The sequence below is a fragment of the Manis javanica genome, chromosome 10, assembly GCF_040802235.1.
Source record: "Manis javanica isolate MJ-LG chromosome 10, MJ_LKY, whole genome shotgun sequence".
NCBI classification, from domain to species: domain Eukaryota; kingdom Metazoa; phylum Chordata; class Mammalia; order Pholidota; family Manidae; genus Manis; species Manis javanica.
In genome coordinates this window covers 51,540,319-51,557,679 of record NC_133165.1, presented here as the reverse complement: position 1 = coordinate 51,557,679, position 17,361 = coordinate 51,540,319, and the positions used below count along the sequence as shown (strand labels likewise).

At 43.8% G+C, this 17,361-nt stretch overlaps 1 protein-coding gene across 6 annotated transcripts in view; it reads left to right on the top strand.

The window, feature by feature from the left end:
* OTOA (otoancorin) overlaps positions 1 to 16,521 on the top strand; it is a 71,486-nt gene extending 54,965 nt beyond the window's left edge. The window contains exons 23-30 of one of the 6 annotated variants that reach the window (XM_073215421.1): positions 1,746 to 1,933; positions 3,356 to 3,511; positions 8,750 to 8,892; positions 9,111 to 9,247; positions 9,775 to 9,872; positions 13,425 to 13,620; positions 15,752 to 15,867; positions 16,407 to 16,521. In XM_073215421.1, the coding sequence (XP_073071522.1) occupies positions 1,746 to 1,933; positions 3,356 to 3,511; positions 8,750 to 8,892; positions 9,111 to 9,247; positions 9,775 to 9,872; positions 13,425 to 13,620; positions 15,752 to 15,822 (989 nt within the window). In that variant the 3' untranslated portion in view covers positions 15,823 to 15,867; positions 16,407 to 16,521. Of the gene's footprint in view, positions 1 to 1,745; positions 1,934 to 3,355; positions 3,512 to 8,749; positions 8,893 to 9,110; positions 9,248 to 9,774; positions 9,873 to 13,424; positions 13,621 to 15,446; positions 15,684 to 15,751; positions 16,369 to 16,406 lie in introns of those variants that run through there. The other 5 variants (XM_073215420.1, XM_073215419.1, XM_073215418.1 and 2 more) reach the window with 5 other exon arrangements.
* Positions 16,522 to 17,361: the final 840 nt, after the last annotated feature.

Below are 17,361 nucleotides of genomic sequence, written 5' to 3'. Positions count from 1 at the left end.
TGTAGGGCCTTATACAGGAAACCCTAAGGCCTTTGGCTTTTCCTCTAGGTAAGGGTTTCATTGGGGAATAGAGCAAAGACTTGTGAGAATGTGACTTATGTTTGTCTTGGTGATCATCTCTCCACACGTTGTCTCCTCACCTCCTACCTGTGAGGTGGGTGCTATGACTTCTCCCAGTTTCTTGACCAAGGAAACAGAGTTTTAGAGAGATTAAGAGACAGGACTACAGTCATGAAGTTAGTAAATGGCAGCTCTTGGATTTGTACCCAAACCTGGTGGTGGCCGCCACTAGTTCCTGCTGCCCTTGCAGCTGCTGTATTGCAGCCCTGTATGCCGTGCGTGTCATGTGCCAAAGTCAGACTCCCGCACTCGTAGAAGACGCTCTGTTATCAGCACAGAGGCAGTTTTCTTTTGCCGGTGCTGGGTGTTAATCACTGCTGTGCTTGCAGTGATAAATGGATTAGTAGAATTACTACCTGGTTTCATTGTAGTTAGTGTGTGTGTGTTGATTCATTCAACAAATATTTGCTGAACACCTGCTACGTGTCGGGCCTGGAAATACAGCAGTGATACAACCAAGTCCCTGCTGCACAATTAGCCATTCTATTCCTAACTCTTTACCATCACTGGATCCTGTTTTCATGGGAAAGTGGGGTGGAGGGGGTCTAGGAGGGTTGGATCTTTTGTCCCCACGTGGGTGATGATGTTTGGGGACCACACATGGTGCCCTTGATCTGGTCTACTTTGCCTCTTGATTGGAATCCAGTGAATTTCCTTTGAGATGCAGTAAGAAGGGTGTGACCTCAGGGTTTGAGAAACACCCTGGCCGAAGTGATGCTGGTGAGTGTCAGCATCAGGGGTGGGCAGCTGCTAGTACAAAAAAAATCCAGGATTGCTCTTAAGACAAGGAGACCTGGGATTTCTTGCAGGCTGGGCACATCTGGGCCAGCAAAGACAGTGTTATATTTGTGTGTTGATGATGTTAACTGGTTTGACCAGGTAAGGTTCAACTTACTGAGGGACTGAAATGGACGGGTTTTTCCGGTTGCCAAGGAAAGTGCAGCAGGCCCATTTCTCTTCTCTCCTGGTATGGGAAGGCCCCAGCCAGCCCCACTGTGGTTTCTATGGATGGCAAATCATCCCCCTGTTCCATGCTTAGATAGGAGCGTTCCTTCCCCGTAATTCTGGAAGCCTTAACTCTGGGTTGCAAACTCAAAGGTGTGAGGTGGTGGCGGCAGGTAACATAAATAATAAAAATGCCTAACATATATTGAGTGCTTACTGTGTGCCTGGTATTACCTTTATACATACTAACACGTTTAGCTCTCATAAAAATTCTGTGAGTTAATTTTATCTTCATTTTATAGACAAGGAAACTGAGGCACAAAAGGGTTAAGTAGCTTGGGATTTGAAATTAAAACCAGCACTATTCACCACCAGGTCGTACTGTTCCTCCTCAAGGCAATTTGCAGTCCAGTTGCAATGTTGCCGAGCTCCTAGTGTATGCATGTGGCTGGGCAAAAAGTTGGCATTTTCCATGATTTTGTTACTGGGTAATTAACAAGAAATGGCAGAAGTGGGATTCAGACTGGTTCCTGAGTCCCAGCTCTCAATTGCTACACTACACTGCCTCTTGAGAGTAAATCTGAGTGGAGAAAGATATTACTCATTTCAATGAAGAAACAGACTACCATTTCCTGAAATTCTCTTCCTCTGTTCCCTCCCTGCGTCTGCCCATTGTTCAGGTTGCCATGGAGTTGCAGCTCCCTCTTCCAATGACATCTTCCAGTTGGCCGAAGCCAATGCCTGCTGGGCTCCAGAGGACCTGCTCTGCATGGAGGAAGACACGTTCATCAGGAATGCAGAGCTACTGGGGGCTGTCAGGGGACTCAGCCAGCCTCAGCTGATGGCCCTGAAGGAGAAAGCCGTGCAGGTAAAGCCCACCTCAGAGGAAGCATTCAGCAGAGGAAAATCCCCATGCAGTAGTCTCTGTGCTCTGAGTGTTCCTCAAGGAGCTGTCACTGGAGTTATATCCTGTTGAAATTTCACTGCATCGGCTCAGTGCTGGAGTTGTGATCTCTGCATCTAAGAAATTTCTAGTTCCTCCCTCTTTGGGCAGAGAACAGAGATGGGACTTGGCATCTAATGGATGCTCAGTAAATCACATTCTGTGGACATTTTGCGCCTCGGACCAAGATGGTTCCCAGAAATTGTGCCTTTTCTTTCTCCACTTGGAAAACCCTGATTGCCACTTGCAGTCGGTTGTCTCGGAATCTGTTGCAAATTCATCTGAAACTGTAGCAGAAAGGTGTAAAAAGAGGACTGGAAGTAGTTTGCCCATCTTTATAAAGGTCCCTTTGAGGGGCTTGTTTCAGCTGTTAGGATGGCCGTGGAGTAGTGAGTTACCCTTGTGAAGTTAAGACATTAAATTCCTTAAAATTATATTTATAACCCTAATTTTTATAGAAATAATCCAAGTTTACTGTGGACAATTCAGAAAATAATAAAGAAAATTGGTCATAAGCTTTTCCCTGGAGATAAGCACTGTTAATATTTTGAGATATTCACTGAAGCTTCCCAAACTTCTGTATATGTGTGTAAAACATATTTATTTATTTCATACATGTATTTTATGTATACTCACATATACACTACAAAAAATAGTATTATGCTCACCCACCACTATTCAATAACTTGCTTTACATATCCAGCAGTATATATAGTGCATATTTTTCCATAACAGAAACATAAATCTATGTCAGTATTTTAAATGGCTATATAACAGTTCATTTTATGGCTGGTTCTTATTTATTTAACTAACTGGTAGACTTTTAGGTTGATTATATTTTTTAATGCCTCAAGGTACATATTTACACATATTTGGGTACCTGTCTCATTATTTATAGTCAAAATTCGTAGAGGTGGATTTTCTGGGTCAGAGTATAAAATATTTTTAAAGCCTTTGATACATATAGCCAAATTTCCCTTTAAAAAGCACATACCAGTTTGTATTTTCAACATCAAGAAATGAGGGTGTCCTTTACCACCTATCTTTCCAACACCATAGGAGATCATTCTTTTTACTCCTTGTCGCTATGATTGGCCAATATGGTATTTATTCTTTGATTTTTGTTAACATACATTTCTTTAATTATGACTCAGACTGAACTTTTCCTCATATGCTTATTTATTATTTTCCTGTTCATGTCTTGTTTGTTTTTTAAAAAACAAATGTAGTCATTTTTTTTCTTATTGATTTATAAGAGAACTTTATATATTAAAGAGATTTACCCTCTGTCTGTTTTAAATACTGTGAGTAATGATCAGTCTAATTTGGCTTTTTTTTCACCTGCAGGTTTGGGACAGGCCTTCTTACTGGAGAGAATACCATATCGTCTCCCTGGGGCACATCGCTCTAGCTCTTAATGAGAGTGAGCTGGAGCAGCTGGACCTCAGCTCCATTGACACTGTGGCTTCCTTAAGCCAGCAGACAGAATGGACCCCAGGACAGGTAGGTAGATGTTGCTGGATCTTGGAAATGTTTCATTTTTGCCTTAATCCTGTGTATATTCTCTTTTATATTCTTGAACCTACTTAGAGAATTTATAATAGCTGCTTTAAACCCTTTGCTGCTAGGTCCATCATCACTGTCATTTCTGGGTCTGTTTCTATGGACTAATTTTTCTCCTAGTTACAGGGCATATTTTCATATTTGCAAGTTTGGTAATTTTGAGTATAAAATTGTGAATTTTACATTTTTGAGTACTTGATTTAGTTGGACTCCTTTGAAGAGTATTGGGTTTTGTTCTGGCATACATTTAAATTACCTTCTCATCAGTTTGATCCTTTTGAGGCTTCCTGTTGAGCTTTATTAGGGTGAGTCCAGACTGACCTTTATTTTGTGGTTAATTTATCCCCATTATTAAGACATAATTCTTCTGAGGACTCTACTTAATGCTCTGTGTATTTTGAGACCTCTGGCTGGTGAAAATATGAACTCTTTACAGTTCCACATGAGCTCTGAGTATCGTTCAATCTACTGCTTTCTGGTGCCTCTTTCTGATATTTATGTGGAGTTTCACCACTAGGCATGTGCAGATCAGTATTCAGCCAGACTTGAGAAGACCACGCTGCAGATTTCTGTGGCTTCCTTTCTGCGTAGCTTCTTACTCTCTAGTATTTTGCTTCACAAATGATGGGTGTCCTGGCCTCTCTAATCCTGACTCTCTCTATCCTCAACTCAGCTGGACCCCTGGCTTTTTGGATTCCCATTCCTGCTCTGGGCAGTAAGCAAGGGCATTTTGAGGGCTCATCTTATTTGTTTTCCTTCTCTTAGGATTATAGTCCTGTGCTCCCTGTCATCCAGTGTCTGAATACAGTTATTTTGTATGTTTTGTTCTGTTTCCTTGTTGTTTGTGGTGGGAGGGTGATTCCTGTGTTAGAACTTAATGGACTAAAAAGTTTTCTCCAGAACTGAACTGTTGCAGTTGGGAGGAAAGTTAATCAACTGTATTGCTAGGAAGGGGCTGTGTGATATCTTCATTCTCAGGCAGCCCTCTCTCAGTGGTCATTTTCAGTTCTTGGCTGACATGTTATCTAATCAGCAACCCCATAAAAAAGTGCCTCTTTATCACTAATTTTTTAAAATCTCCCAGCATTGACTCGAGTCGTGTAATTGCCCACCCTGAACAGTAGGCAGGAGTAGAATGCGTTGGTGGCCAGGCATGCCTCAGGGAGGGGAGTCCATCTCCTCATGACCTTATGAACTGAGAGTGAGGAATGGGTGTCTGGGAGGCTGCGTAAAGGACCCCGAAGATGTCCACATCACGTCCCTGGAACCTGTGAATGAGTTACCTCCTGTGGCAAAAGGAACTTTGCAGATGCGATTAAGGATCTTGAGATGGGGAGGTTATCCAGGTGGGCTCAGGGTAAGCACATGGGTCCTTATGAGAGGGAGATGGGAGAGCCACAGACATAGAAGGCAACATGCCAGTGGAAGTGGCAGGATATGCAGAGATATTTGGAGGTGCTGTGCTTCTGGCTTTGAAGACAGACGATGGGACTGAGTCAAGGGATACAGGTGGTCTCCAGCAGCAGAAAAAGGCCAGGAGATGAGCTCCAGAAGGAACCACTCTGCTGACCCATTTTAGGACCTACAACCTCCTTAGAACCATAAGACAGAAATCTGTGTTGTTTTTCAAGCCACTAAGTTTGTGGTAATTTATTACAGTAGCAAGAGGAAGTGAATACAGGGTGGTTCACCAAAGGAAAAATGTGACTGTAGAAGAATGGATGCTGGGAAGGCAACACCAAAGCATATCCCTTACTCTCATGAGCTTTTTATAATCAGGATCTGCATGTCACATAACTCTGAGTGACACTATTCAAATAGAATACAGTGTGAACTGGGTCTCCCTGAGTTGGACCTCATGGAAATCCTGGCCATAAGGTTAAATGAGTTAATATATGTAAAACATTTTGAAAAATGCCTGATACATAGTACTCAATAAAAGTTGTTTTCATTGTTGTCAATGAAACATCACCATCACCAACATCACCGTCATCACCATTATCACCATCATCACCATCACTATCATCATCACCATCATCACCACCATCACCATCACCATCATCACCATCATCACTGTAACCGTCACCATCATCACCATCATTACTACATTAAACTCCCTGGCACTTTAAGAGTTTCCTCATTTGCAAGATGGGAGGATTAGACCCAGCAATTGGAGGTTTCTTCCATTTTGATACACTATAATCCCACAGTTCTGTGACTCTAAAACTGGTGTTGACTGGTTTGAGAAGTGCCACATTATACTTTCAATATTAAAATTATTCTATTTGCAGTCTGGGAGAAAACAGAAAAATACATCCAAAGTGGAAACTAGAGTCTCTCTTTCCCTTTGCAACAATTTTAATTCCCGTGGATGGCAGTGAGATTTATCAATATGTTTGAAGAGGATATGAAAACCTAACATTTGCATATATCATTTGCAGTCAATTCCTTGACTTTAGCTCCCAATCAAACCTTTAAGTGCGTGTTTCTAGATTAATAGTCAGACCCGGCAGAACTACATTAACAGATAGTTCAGTTTAAAAACCAATATAAGGAAAAATAACTATTAGAGAAGCCAGAAGCATGAACAGAGAGATCGAAATCTTATAGCTATTCATTTTTCAGTGGTTAATATTTCCTAAAAATGTTAGTATTAATTGTCTTGAAGTCATTACAGATACACTTGTCCAGCGTTCAAGTAAATATATTTTGGCTTATCACCTTGCAGGCTGAGCTCTTGCATTTTCCAGGTTTCAGTGACAAGGACAATTTAATACTGCATCTCCAAAGTAATTTTATTTGAATTGTATTTTTGCACTTTCATTTTAAAATGGGCAGACCTGATAGTTTGGGAGCACATATTGGTATGAATCAACTAGTGAAACCTGATCATGAGGACTTAATAAGAAAAGTTCAAAAGCTAACTTGAATCTCCATCTTTTCTCCATATCCAAACATATTCACTGGCTAAGAGTACAGGCTCTAGGGTCAGACTGCCTGAGTTTCAATCCTAGAACCATTATTTACTAGCTGTGTAACCTTGGCATAATTATTCAACCTGTCTGTGCCTCAGTTTCCTCATCTGCAAAATAGGGATAATATTAATACTCTCTTCATGGGGTGGTTGTGAGAATGAGATTGGATGGTATATATAAAGTGCTGGCATACATAAACATTCAATAAATATTAGATATTATTATTATGGATACACATTCCTGAAGACATTTAAGTCTGAATGTGTGTTAATGAATTCCCCTGTGGAACTTGGGGACTTTGTAGTCATTGAGGGCAACTTCATGAAGACACTGACCAGTCTGATTTTCAGAAACGTGGGAAGTCTCCTGAAGCTACCACCTGTCATGCAAAGGCAGCAGTCTTGTGCCATTTCAAAAGAGTCCATATTGCCTATAACGTCTGTAGATCATTCACTCAGACGTTCATTCATTCAAAAACTACTTATTGAACTTCTACTCTGCGTCAGCCATTGAACGAAGTGCTGGGGGGTACAATAGTGAATTAGTTGGATACGGTGGGTGTCTTGGGAGATTTTACTTTGTGATGCCAACAAAATAGTGAGCAATCACAGTGAAAAACTTTAATTGATTGTGGTAAATGATAAGCAGAAAATGGGCAAGGGCTCATAGAAATAGTACAGAGAGAAGCTACATGAGATAGAGGAGTCAGGTAGCCCTCTCTGAGGGGGTAGCATTTAAACACTGTCATGATCCTCATTGTTCAATGGGGGTGGACTGATGAAAATATAGGTGGGAAGACTCACTGTATCCCTGTGACCCTCACTCTTATTCAGGAGATGTCCATCCTTGGATGTCACCTCTCCATCTTTGCCTTGGGAGCACTTGCCCTCTTGTAATATTATGCACCTGCCCCAATGAGCACTGAGGGATGCAGTGTACAGCTCATTATATACAACTTTATTATACAGCTCATCTCCAAGGGATTGACCTGGATCCTTCTTTACATCCTATGTAGGTAGATCAAATGGATCAGGGTTCATGTAATTACAAGTGGCAGAAAACCCAACTTAAAGTTGGCTTGGGCAAGAAGAGAAATTTATTGACTCAAATAATGAAAAGTTCAAGTGTAGAGTTCAGGTATGGCTGGATCCAGGGGCTTCAACACTATTGTCAGGAATTGGTCTCTCCCCATTTTTTGACCCTGCTTTTCTTTGTGTTGGTTTATTCAGTGGCAGGCTCTTTCCATGTGGTGAGTTCTAGCATATTCAGGTGTTTATGCATTCCAGAGTAAAGAAAGCTCTTCTCTCCTGGTTGGTTTTGACTGGATTGTATGCCCAGTCTAGAAACAATTGCTGCAACCGGGCTTTAAGAGATGACTTAACTGATCAGGACTGGTTCATAGCATATTCCCTGGAACTCAGAATGCAATTAGCATTCAACATGAAGTAAGAATGTGGGAGGGATGGCTCTCCAAGGAAAGTCATGGACAGTGAATGGCCCCGTGCTGGAATTTCAGGGACCCTACACATCAGCTACCTTAAATGTCATTGAAGAGATCCCTGTGTAGTTTTCACCACCAAACTGTTTGATGTACTGATCTCTAGAATTAAGAGAGAGGGGCAGACCTATTTCTATAGGACATTGGAGAAAGTAAAACTCATTCTGGCTGAGATAGTCAGAGGAGACTGAATGAAGGTAGAATTGGACTTTAATCCAAAAAATAAAAGGATGGTTGGATTTTAACAGTTGAGAACCCAGGAAGGGCATTTCAGCTGGAGGGACCAATTTGAGTAAAGGCAGAAAGATGGAAAATTACAAGATTTTGACACAAAGTTTTAGAAACAGATGCTGGGAAAGTTGGGATGCTAATGCAAGAGAACTTTAAATGACCATGCTATCTGAAGGTCATTAGTGACTGAAGTAAATAAGCCACCAGACATGAACACAGGATACAGTTCCTTTAATGTTGGTGAAGGATGCAGAGCTTCATTGCCTAAAGACACCTCCATAGATCAGGGCAGGTAGCAAACGCTTATGAACACTGACCTGGATGTAGGAGCCAGGAAGGTTTGGAATGGGGAGTGCATCCAGAGGAGTAAGGTGGGGAATCACTTAGGTGGCTACTGCTCAGTTATCCCCTCAGGTCTTGGGGGTCTTGATCCTCCTTGGATAGTTCATCTCCTATCCTTCCTCACTTTTATAGGCTAAATCCATTCTGCAAGGGTTCCTGGAGGATTCAGGCTATAGCATCCAGGATCTGAAGAGCTTCCACTTAGTAGGACTTGGTGCAACCCTGTGTGCTATGAATAGCACTGAAATCTCACTTATAAAGATCTCAGAATTCAGGTAACTGAAACACTAGTGGGAAAAATGGCAAATGATTGATGAATTCATTCATTCATCAAGATGTTCTCTGCTTCCTGAGGCATTGTCACCTTTCTGGGCTAAACTAGGGAATGCAATTAGCAGTACCCTTTCTTGATATTGAGCCCATCTACCTTCTGCATGCCCTTTTTGGCTAGAGAGTCTCAGAGGCTCATACTATAATCCTCCCTCTTCACCAGGGTGGTGGTGGCCAGAATCGGGACCCTGTTCTGTAGCACCCATGTCTTGGCCGAGTTTAAGAGGAAGGCAGAAGTTGTGTTTGGGGATCCCACCAAGTGGCCCAGCTCTGTCTTGCAGGAGCTTGGGACCATTGCAGGTAAGAAGGGAAATTTGAGCATGCCTTCTCTCCCTACCCAACCTTAAAGCTGGGACGAAAACCAAAAGCCAGAAGAATCCTTGGCTGTGTGTAGTGAACATCTTTAGAGTTACAATCGAAGCTAGATTTCATGATTTAAAGTTGCAGAGAGCAGGGTCTGCAGATCTGTTTTTTAAACAAGCTGTTGTGGTGGTTCTAGGGTACTCTAAAGTGTTTCAGAATGTGATTTAATTGACTCCTAAATAGGTTTATACACAAATCTGAAATTACATAAAGTGAAGCTCCTTCTGGGTATACATTTCCTTGTAGGAGACCAATCAGGGCTAATGTGACCCACATTTTTTTTTTCTGAGTTGATTAAGGAATTGATTTCCCAGTGTGATTTTCTGTTTTTTTTTTTTTTTTTTTTGGTAAGAAGTGATGCTTGCTTGGAACGCACAGATCTGTACATTATGCAGCACCATTAATAAAACAAGCGGAGTTCTGATGGCTCAAACTAAACCCTCATGATTCCTTTTTCTTCCCAGCTGGATTAACTAAGGAAGAGCTCCAAATGCTCAACAAGGATTTGATGCCATATTTCCAGCCATCAGCAATCAAATGCCTTCCTGATGAGATATTCAAAGTAGGTACTCCATTCCTCAAGGAGAATGGGAGCTTGACCCCATTTCAAATCACACAGTGAAGCCGATGGCTGGCCTTAGATGCTAGGGGCTTGCAACCAGGTTTCTGCTAGTAGGGCTAGATGAGGGCTGTATGCCAACAGTGGACAGATCACAAGATAATTTTAGGTGTCTTTAAAAACATTTTTAAACATTTTAATTTGTGTTTTAATTATATTTATTTTTATGGTTGCCTTCTCTCCATAGCAAGTGGTAGTGATTTTCTGTTTGTGATGGTATGACAGATACATAGTCCCTTATCCAAAACTCGGGAACAGACATATTTCAGAATTCAGAATTTTCCAGATTTCAGAAAGATCACTCTGTGAATCTCCAGTATATAACTTAATATCCCCAGTGGTGTCTGAGGAAGCACCTTATAAGCATACACATTAATACTTCTGCAAAGAAATCTGTGACAAGTCACACTACTTGGAATATATAGAGACCATAAATGGCCTCCTGTCAATTCAGATCAGGTTTTGCTGGTAAATAAGTTTGTCTTAACTTTTGGAGAAAACTTTCAGTTTGCACACCTTTTGAACTTTAGAATTGCAAATCAGGAATTGTGAACGTGTGTAACATTTCCTTTTAAAATAAATTTAAATATTTCAAAAAGCCCAACAGGACAATGAGTTGACATGCCTACATTTTTCCATGTGTTGGAAGGATGAGCTACCATTACCCCTAGTAGAATTTTACACTGCTGAGTTGGCTTTATTATTTACCAGCAAATACCTGCAGCCATCTCTTTGGAAGTCTTGCTTGTAGGAAAAAGAAAAAGAACTTGATTGAATAAAAAGCATCTAGTACATCCATATACCTATTCAGACAGTATGGGCATTTTATTCAAAATGGCCTTTACCTTAAAAGTACATTTCTGATGCTCAAAAACCTTTAAGCATTTAATTTTAATGAAATTAAAAGACTTCCTTAGTATGTATTTCTCAGCTCACAAACTCTGTATGCTTAGTTATTTACAGTTACTGATCCTCACTGATGACTAGTATATACAATGCCTTCAAGCTAAAACATATCCAATTAAATAAAAATCTACATTAAATTAAAAGTAGTTCCCTAAGAAAGTTTTAGTTTGAAGAGAAAGTTTTCCCCCTCTAACAATATGGAGAAAACTAATTATAAAAACATGTTAGCAAAAATAAGTAAATAAATAAAAATAAAATAAATTTAAATATTTCAGTTGATTTAAAGAAAAGTATTAAAAAAAACACAACAGAACAGGTGATAAACTGTTATGGAAAACACCGAGAGGATGCAATTGGATCAACTGAAGTTAGGGAGGCCGAGTATGCAATGGGAGGCCCTTGCTTCCTATCCCTGTGCAAGATGAGGAGTGTTTGTGGGAGACAAACATTCTACTCTGATGAGCAATGACTGGGAATTCTTGCTTGCCGGGTGACTTGGGAACACTTCTGTCCACCACAACTGGGTAAGACAACACAGATAAGGCTAGACAAACTCCCAGGATGCCACATCATTGGCTCATTTCAAGACACTGAGCAACCTTAGCCGACTTCAGAATCCAGGACAGTTTCCAGCACACCGCAGCTGGGGAAATACAGTAATGGTTAAGGCAATTGGGTTTCCCTTCTGGAGGGCTCAGCATGGGATAGGCAGCTTGGTCCTGGATGCTGGGACGTTGCTGACACGTTCTCCTGGTTTTGTTTGGAGCGTGCTTTGTGCCTGCTTCCTTATTTAGGTATTTATTCCAGCACTTCTTACTGATGACCTGCACTGCTGTAGGCTCCAGCCTAGGCGCACCTGGGGATATGTCAGTGACGGGTATAACACGGCCTTCAGGGGCTTGGAAGTTAAAACAGAAGAGTGCAGTGGCCTGGATAGGGGCCGAGGTGAACCTAGTCTAAATGGGGAAGCTGCTTTCATCGCTGGCTCATTAATTTCAGGTGGCTATGTGGGCCCAGGATTGCTGACCTTTCTTTTTTTTTTAGGAATCCAGAAGTCTCCATTTTCCTGTGAAATCTCTTGATAATTAAATGTTGGCAACCACTTTGAATTTACATTTTAAAACATAGCACATTAGGGCTAGAGATTCAATCTGGGTCACAAGTCAGCAACATTAGAAAAATAGATAATTTTTATAATACAGATACTGTGTTAATGGCAGACGTAGTGTGTAAGCCAGAAGAGCACTTAAGCTGTGTGTGTGTGGTGAGAGAGAGGAGGTGATGCTGGATCTTGCAGGACAGCTTACTTAGGTAGGTGAGAGGGAGGAACAGTGTTCCAGGCAGAAGGAGGTGCATGGCAATGGTGCTGCCTCCCAGGGGCTGCAGATATGGGCACTCATTCTCCTGGAGCAGAGAGTGTGTGTGTGTGTGTGGCTGGAGAGGTGGGTGGGCAGGACCTGAGCTTGAGGGCCTCATTGCAACATTCAGGGGCTGGAATTGTGTCCTGGAGGGAGGTGTAGGGAAGAGTTCCAAGCAGGGGAATAGAATGATTCCAGGGAAGCATCTCCCTAGATAGGAGAGGAGAAGAGGGTGAGGGAGAGAAGAGAAAGGGGTGAGGGAGCATAACCCTTTCTTAGAACCTTGGGGCTCTTGGAAAATAAGCAAAACGACTTTAGAGGCCCCTCTACAAATGAAGAATCTTGCCATCCAGCTCATTCCAGACCCACTGGAACTAGTCACCAAGTCCTCTGAGCCGGGAGCAACTTCATAGAACATCTTGTTCAGAGTCCTCAGAGACGTAGTCTGCACTGCAGAGTTTCCCACTTCTGGTGTACCCAGCAGACGTCACCAATAGATTACGGAGGCCTCACAGGAATCGCCCCCATGATGTCCAGGCAGTCGTGACCAAAGAATCAGACTCCACAAAGGAGATGAGTTCTTTGTGTCATCCCACATCTAATCCAAAAGCCCAGAGAAGCTTTGTAACGTGTCCAAGGTCACACAATGTATGTGGCAGAACTGGGACACATATTTGGGTCTTTGGCCTTCAGGCTTGCGTTTTCTCCTTCACATCTGTGTTTCTCGGGGTTTGGGGAGAATTGAAGCATTAGGGAGGGAACTTGCACAGCATTAAACATTTAAGTCCCACAGTGAGAAAATCATGACTCCCTTTTCAACTCTCCTTTAAGACTGATAGTTCAAGGAGGAAGTCCCAGTTTGGAGCTAAAATATCTCTAACACCTCTATCATACTTTTTCACCCCTCCCCCCCTTTTTTTAGAGTCCAAGTTCAGATATTGGCTGACACATCTAGCTAGAATTCAACGTTTTATTTCGTTGGGCTTATTTTTAATGATTACTGATGGCGAGTCATTCTGGCTTTCCATTTTTGGAAATTTCTATTAAAAATTTTCCATTCAAAAAAAATTTTAGTAGTGAAAGAGCGATCTGATTTTAAAGGAAAATCCCAAAGAGGAGCATAAATAGTACGTGGTTCTGGCAAAGTTGTGCGGGCCCTGGACTGGTGGCCGAGGTTTGGGAAATCCGCGGAGGGGCGCCTCTGAAGACGCTGCCCCTTCACCCTCTGCAGGAACTGTCCGCGGAGCAGATCGCCTCCCTGGGCCCGGAGAACGCGGCGGCCGTGACCCCCGCCCAGCGCGGGCTGCTCAGCATGGTGCAGCTGCAGAGCCTTCAGCGGGCGCTAGATGGCGCTAGGACTCGCTCCTGGCTGGACGCGCCCCTGAGCGCCCTCCCCTCCCGAACCCCCTCCTCGCGTTCTTTTCCAGGTATGCAAGACAGCCTCCCTACTCCGTTCTCCACGCCTCGCTCCCTTTCTCCGTCCCTTAGTCCACGATGCAGGGCCTGGGGCGGGAAGACTCCTAAGATTCAGGGTGGGGTCTCTTAGCAGCCTTGGAGATTCTGCATTCAGAGAAAAATCCGAAGTCCCTACCAAACGTGTACACATGACTGAACTCTGGCTGTGCCTTCAGGTCATCTGGGGGAACTTAAAAAACCCCATTCAGAGCCCACTGAATTAGCATCTCTCATGACTAAATTCATTTCAGTGGTTTCTTAGCATCCTAACTCCTCACTGTCCAGTATTAATAAATTCAGCCAGTATATAGTGGGACCTACTATGTGCCAAGCCCGAGGTAGGGGCTGGGAATACAGAGGTGAGCAGGATGAGTAAGGCTCTCTTGTAAATGAACCAGATGATCTCAAATCTGGTAAGCCCAGGAAACGGAGAGGGAAGTTTTGGTGACTAAGGGCTGAGCTCATCAGATCCTGGACTGGGGTGGCAGGTGGCTTTCGTTCCCGTTTCCCCTCCTCGCCTTTCTTACTCCTCTCCTGCCCCCACCCCTCACTTTGTGAGTCTCTTTCTTTTAGTGAGCACCATCCCTGGACTGAACAGGGTACTAGGTTCTGGGGAGACAGGTGCGAACAAGCCAGAGGTGTCTTCTGTCCTCGCTGAGCTCCCAGTCTAGCATGGGGGTGAGGGAAGACATACTTGGGGGGAACACGGGTGGCCGTGGAAACCTCCCAAAGATGGTGATATCTACACTTAGGCCAGGGCTGGGGAGAAGACGGGCTTAGCTCAGTGGAGCGCATTCCAGGTAGAGGGGACAGTGTGAGCAATACCCAGAGGGCAAAGAGAACTTGGAGCTTAACTAAAACCTCCACACTACCTTTTCCTGGCTTGGATGTCTCCCTGTCTGACCCAACCTTTCCTTGAGGATAGTGAACTGGGCAATTCCCAGTTTCTGCCGGTGCAAGTGGCCAGAGGTTGCATTTGCAAACAGAGCCATGACCTTTGATTTATTATCTTTAAGATTTTTAATGGAAGTATATGTATTCATTTAAACATGATTTTAAGTGTTACAGTATATTGTGTGTATTATATAATGTACACAATAAATGATGCACGGGGTTCAAAATATGTAAGGTCTGAAAAGAAATGCAGTGAGCCATCTCCCTCTGTCCCCTGTCCCCGTCACCCACTTCCCTTCTCCAGAAGGAACCAGTGTTACCAGCTTGTATATTTATCCAGAGATATTTTATGCATATCCATGGATTATCTCTGCATTTCTACAAAAGCTTATTTTGTACTTTGCTCTGTACCTTGCATTGGAGACGGTTCCACTTCCATACACAGGAGCCATCCAAGTGTTGGTTTTCTGGCTATGCCAGATTTACCAGATCGCTATAGATGGACATTTCAGTTTCTTTCTTCCTTCTTCCCTTCCTCCCTCTCTCCTCCCTTCCTCCCTCCCTTCCTCCCTTCTTTCCTTCCTTCCCTGTTACAAACTGTGCTTCAGGGAGTGACCTTGTCTAATCTGCATCTGTTTAACTGGGTCTGCAGGATAAAGTCTTCACAGTGGGATTGGTGGTGTGTGCATTTGGAATTTTGATGGATTTTGCCAAATCCCCTGCCGAAAACCCAGGCACTGTTTTCCCTTGAAGCAGCAACGTCAGAAAGGGGTCCCTTTAAAATGTGTCCTCATAAGTCCTCAGCTGAGATCCCAGATACCCTTCTCCTTCCATTACCCCACAGGCCTGAGTGTGGTTACCTGGCACTGGGTGAGGCCAGGCCCTTCAATCTATTGTGTCCTAGACTTGCTTCGTGAACCGAATCACCTGGGAGTGATGCTTAAAGTACAGATTCCTGGACCTCATCCAGCATTTGCGGAATCAGAATCTACAGGGAAGGATCCCAGAATTTGCATTTTTAACAGCCTCCCCAGGTGACTCCTGTGACTAAGGCAGCTCTGGTACATGCTGACACACCCAATCTGCAAACCAGGTTTCTGTGAGATCCAGTGAGTGGTCCAGAAGGGGACCGAAGGGGCTGGACATGATGCGTCCACCCTCGGGCCTGCGGAGACCACACGTGCACTCATGTCTTACTTTTCCTTTTAGGAGCCTCCACCTCCCGGGGCCTTTGGCTTGGCTGTCCTCTGCTGGTTGCAATGCCCAGGGTTGCGTGGTGAGCGGTGTGCACCCATCGCCCTTCAGTGTCCAAGCAGCTGGCCAAGGTGCGTGGAGACAAGGGCACATCACATGGTGGGGGACGGTTACCCTGCCCCAGAGCCTCCACTGGGGAAGGGAGACCCCGGGGCCTTGACATTTCCAAGGCACCAAAAGGAAGAATCATTATTAAAAATGATCTTGCCGGTCAGGAAGCCATTCTCTGCTCCATTTCAGCCTCTCTTGTTTTCTGGCTTGGAGACAGAAGCCGTGGGGAGGGAAGGGTGTTTTCTGTCAACAGCATGAGGACCTTTGCACAAGTTTACTGCCCTCCCTCAGGGAGATGCCAGGGAGCAGAGGGTCCAGGCCAAGGTGCCATTGTAGCCAGGGCTGGATTTGGCTTACTTCCCCTTCCTCGGAGCTATAGGCTGCCCTGGATTTCTCTGTCTTCAATATTTAGCAGAGCTGAAATAAATGAATCCCTCAACAGAAGCCAATATTGCTGCCTGATTGCTGGGACTAATTGATGTTTTGGTGGGCATTGCGTTGCTTGGAAATTAAAACATTTAACATGGCTCAACATTAAATCAATTTTTACATTTTTCAGATGCCTTCCATTTTCCTGGGAGTCAATTGAGTTGAATGGCTGTGAAGTTATCACTTAGCTTTCAAAAAAAATTCCTTTTTTTGGCGAAGGTGTGGCTCTTCTGGTTTTAAGTTGCTCTGGGCCTTGGGGGTGGGTTGAAATAATAGGAGATACATAGTGTCAGTCAGTCACCCATGTGACGATGGTGCAGCAGGGCACGGTCAGCCCACTGGCCCAGTCCTTGTGGAGGCTGGGATGGAGTTACTTCTGGAAATTTGCAGGATGCCCTAGACCTTTGGCTCAGGAAATGGGGGCCAGCAGTGGGACTCTGCCACCTCCCAGGGGTTATGCCTTCTCAGAGACAGCAGTCAAAGTGGTTTTGCCAGGTATCCTGGCTGCTTCTGTTCGGGCACTAGCACAGCCTGTGTTCTTTTCCTGGTCACACATCCACAGCAGACGTCTCATCTGGAGAAAAGAAAAAAAGCCTGTTTGAGTTTCCAAAAATCCGTGGTTTTTGGAAGTAAAAGGTGGGTGGATTTTAAAAAGCAGCACGGGTAGGTGCTGTCAGACTGGCGTACTTGCAGACATCCCATGCAGGTATTATAGAAAATTACAAGATTGGCTTATGGGAGGCGTGGCCTTGCAGGTGTTCTGTAAGGTGTGATTTGGTTTTTCTTCATCCTGGCAGGGAAGCAGCAGCCAGTGTTGCTTCTCAAGCACAGATCATTTCTCTTGCTACAAATAATGCCAACCCCGCTTTGGCTGGGCCAGGCCAGCCGCTTGGAGGGAGATGTTGGATGAGAATGGGTCCTTACAGGCTCCTGTCAGAAAGGCCTCGGACCTCACTCAGTGTCCCGTCTTTCTACGGGCTTTGGGTTATCCTGGGTAACTAAAGGCAAACAACAGAAACGACTTTCCTTGGAATCCGACCTCATGCTGCCCATGTCATGTAGCTTTTATGTCTCACCTCTCCTTC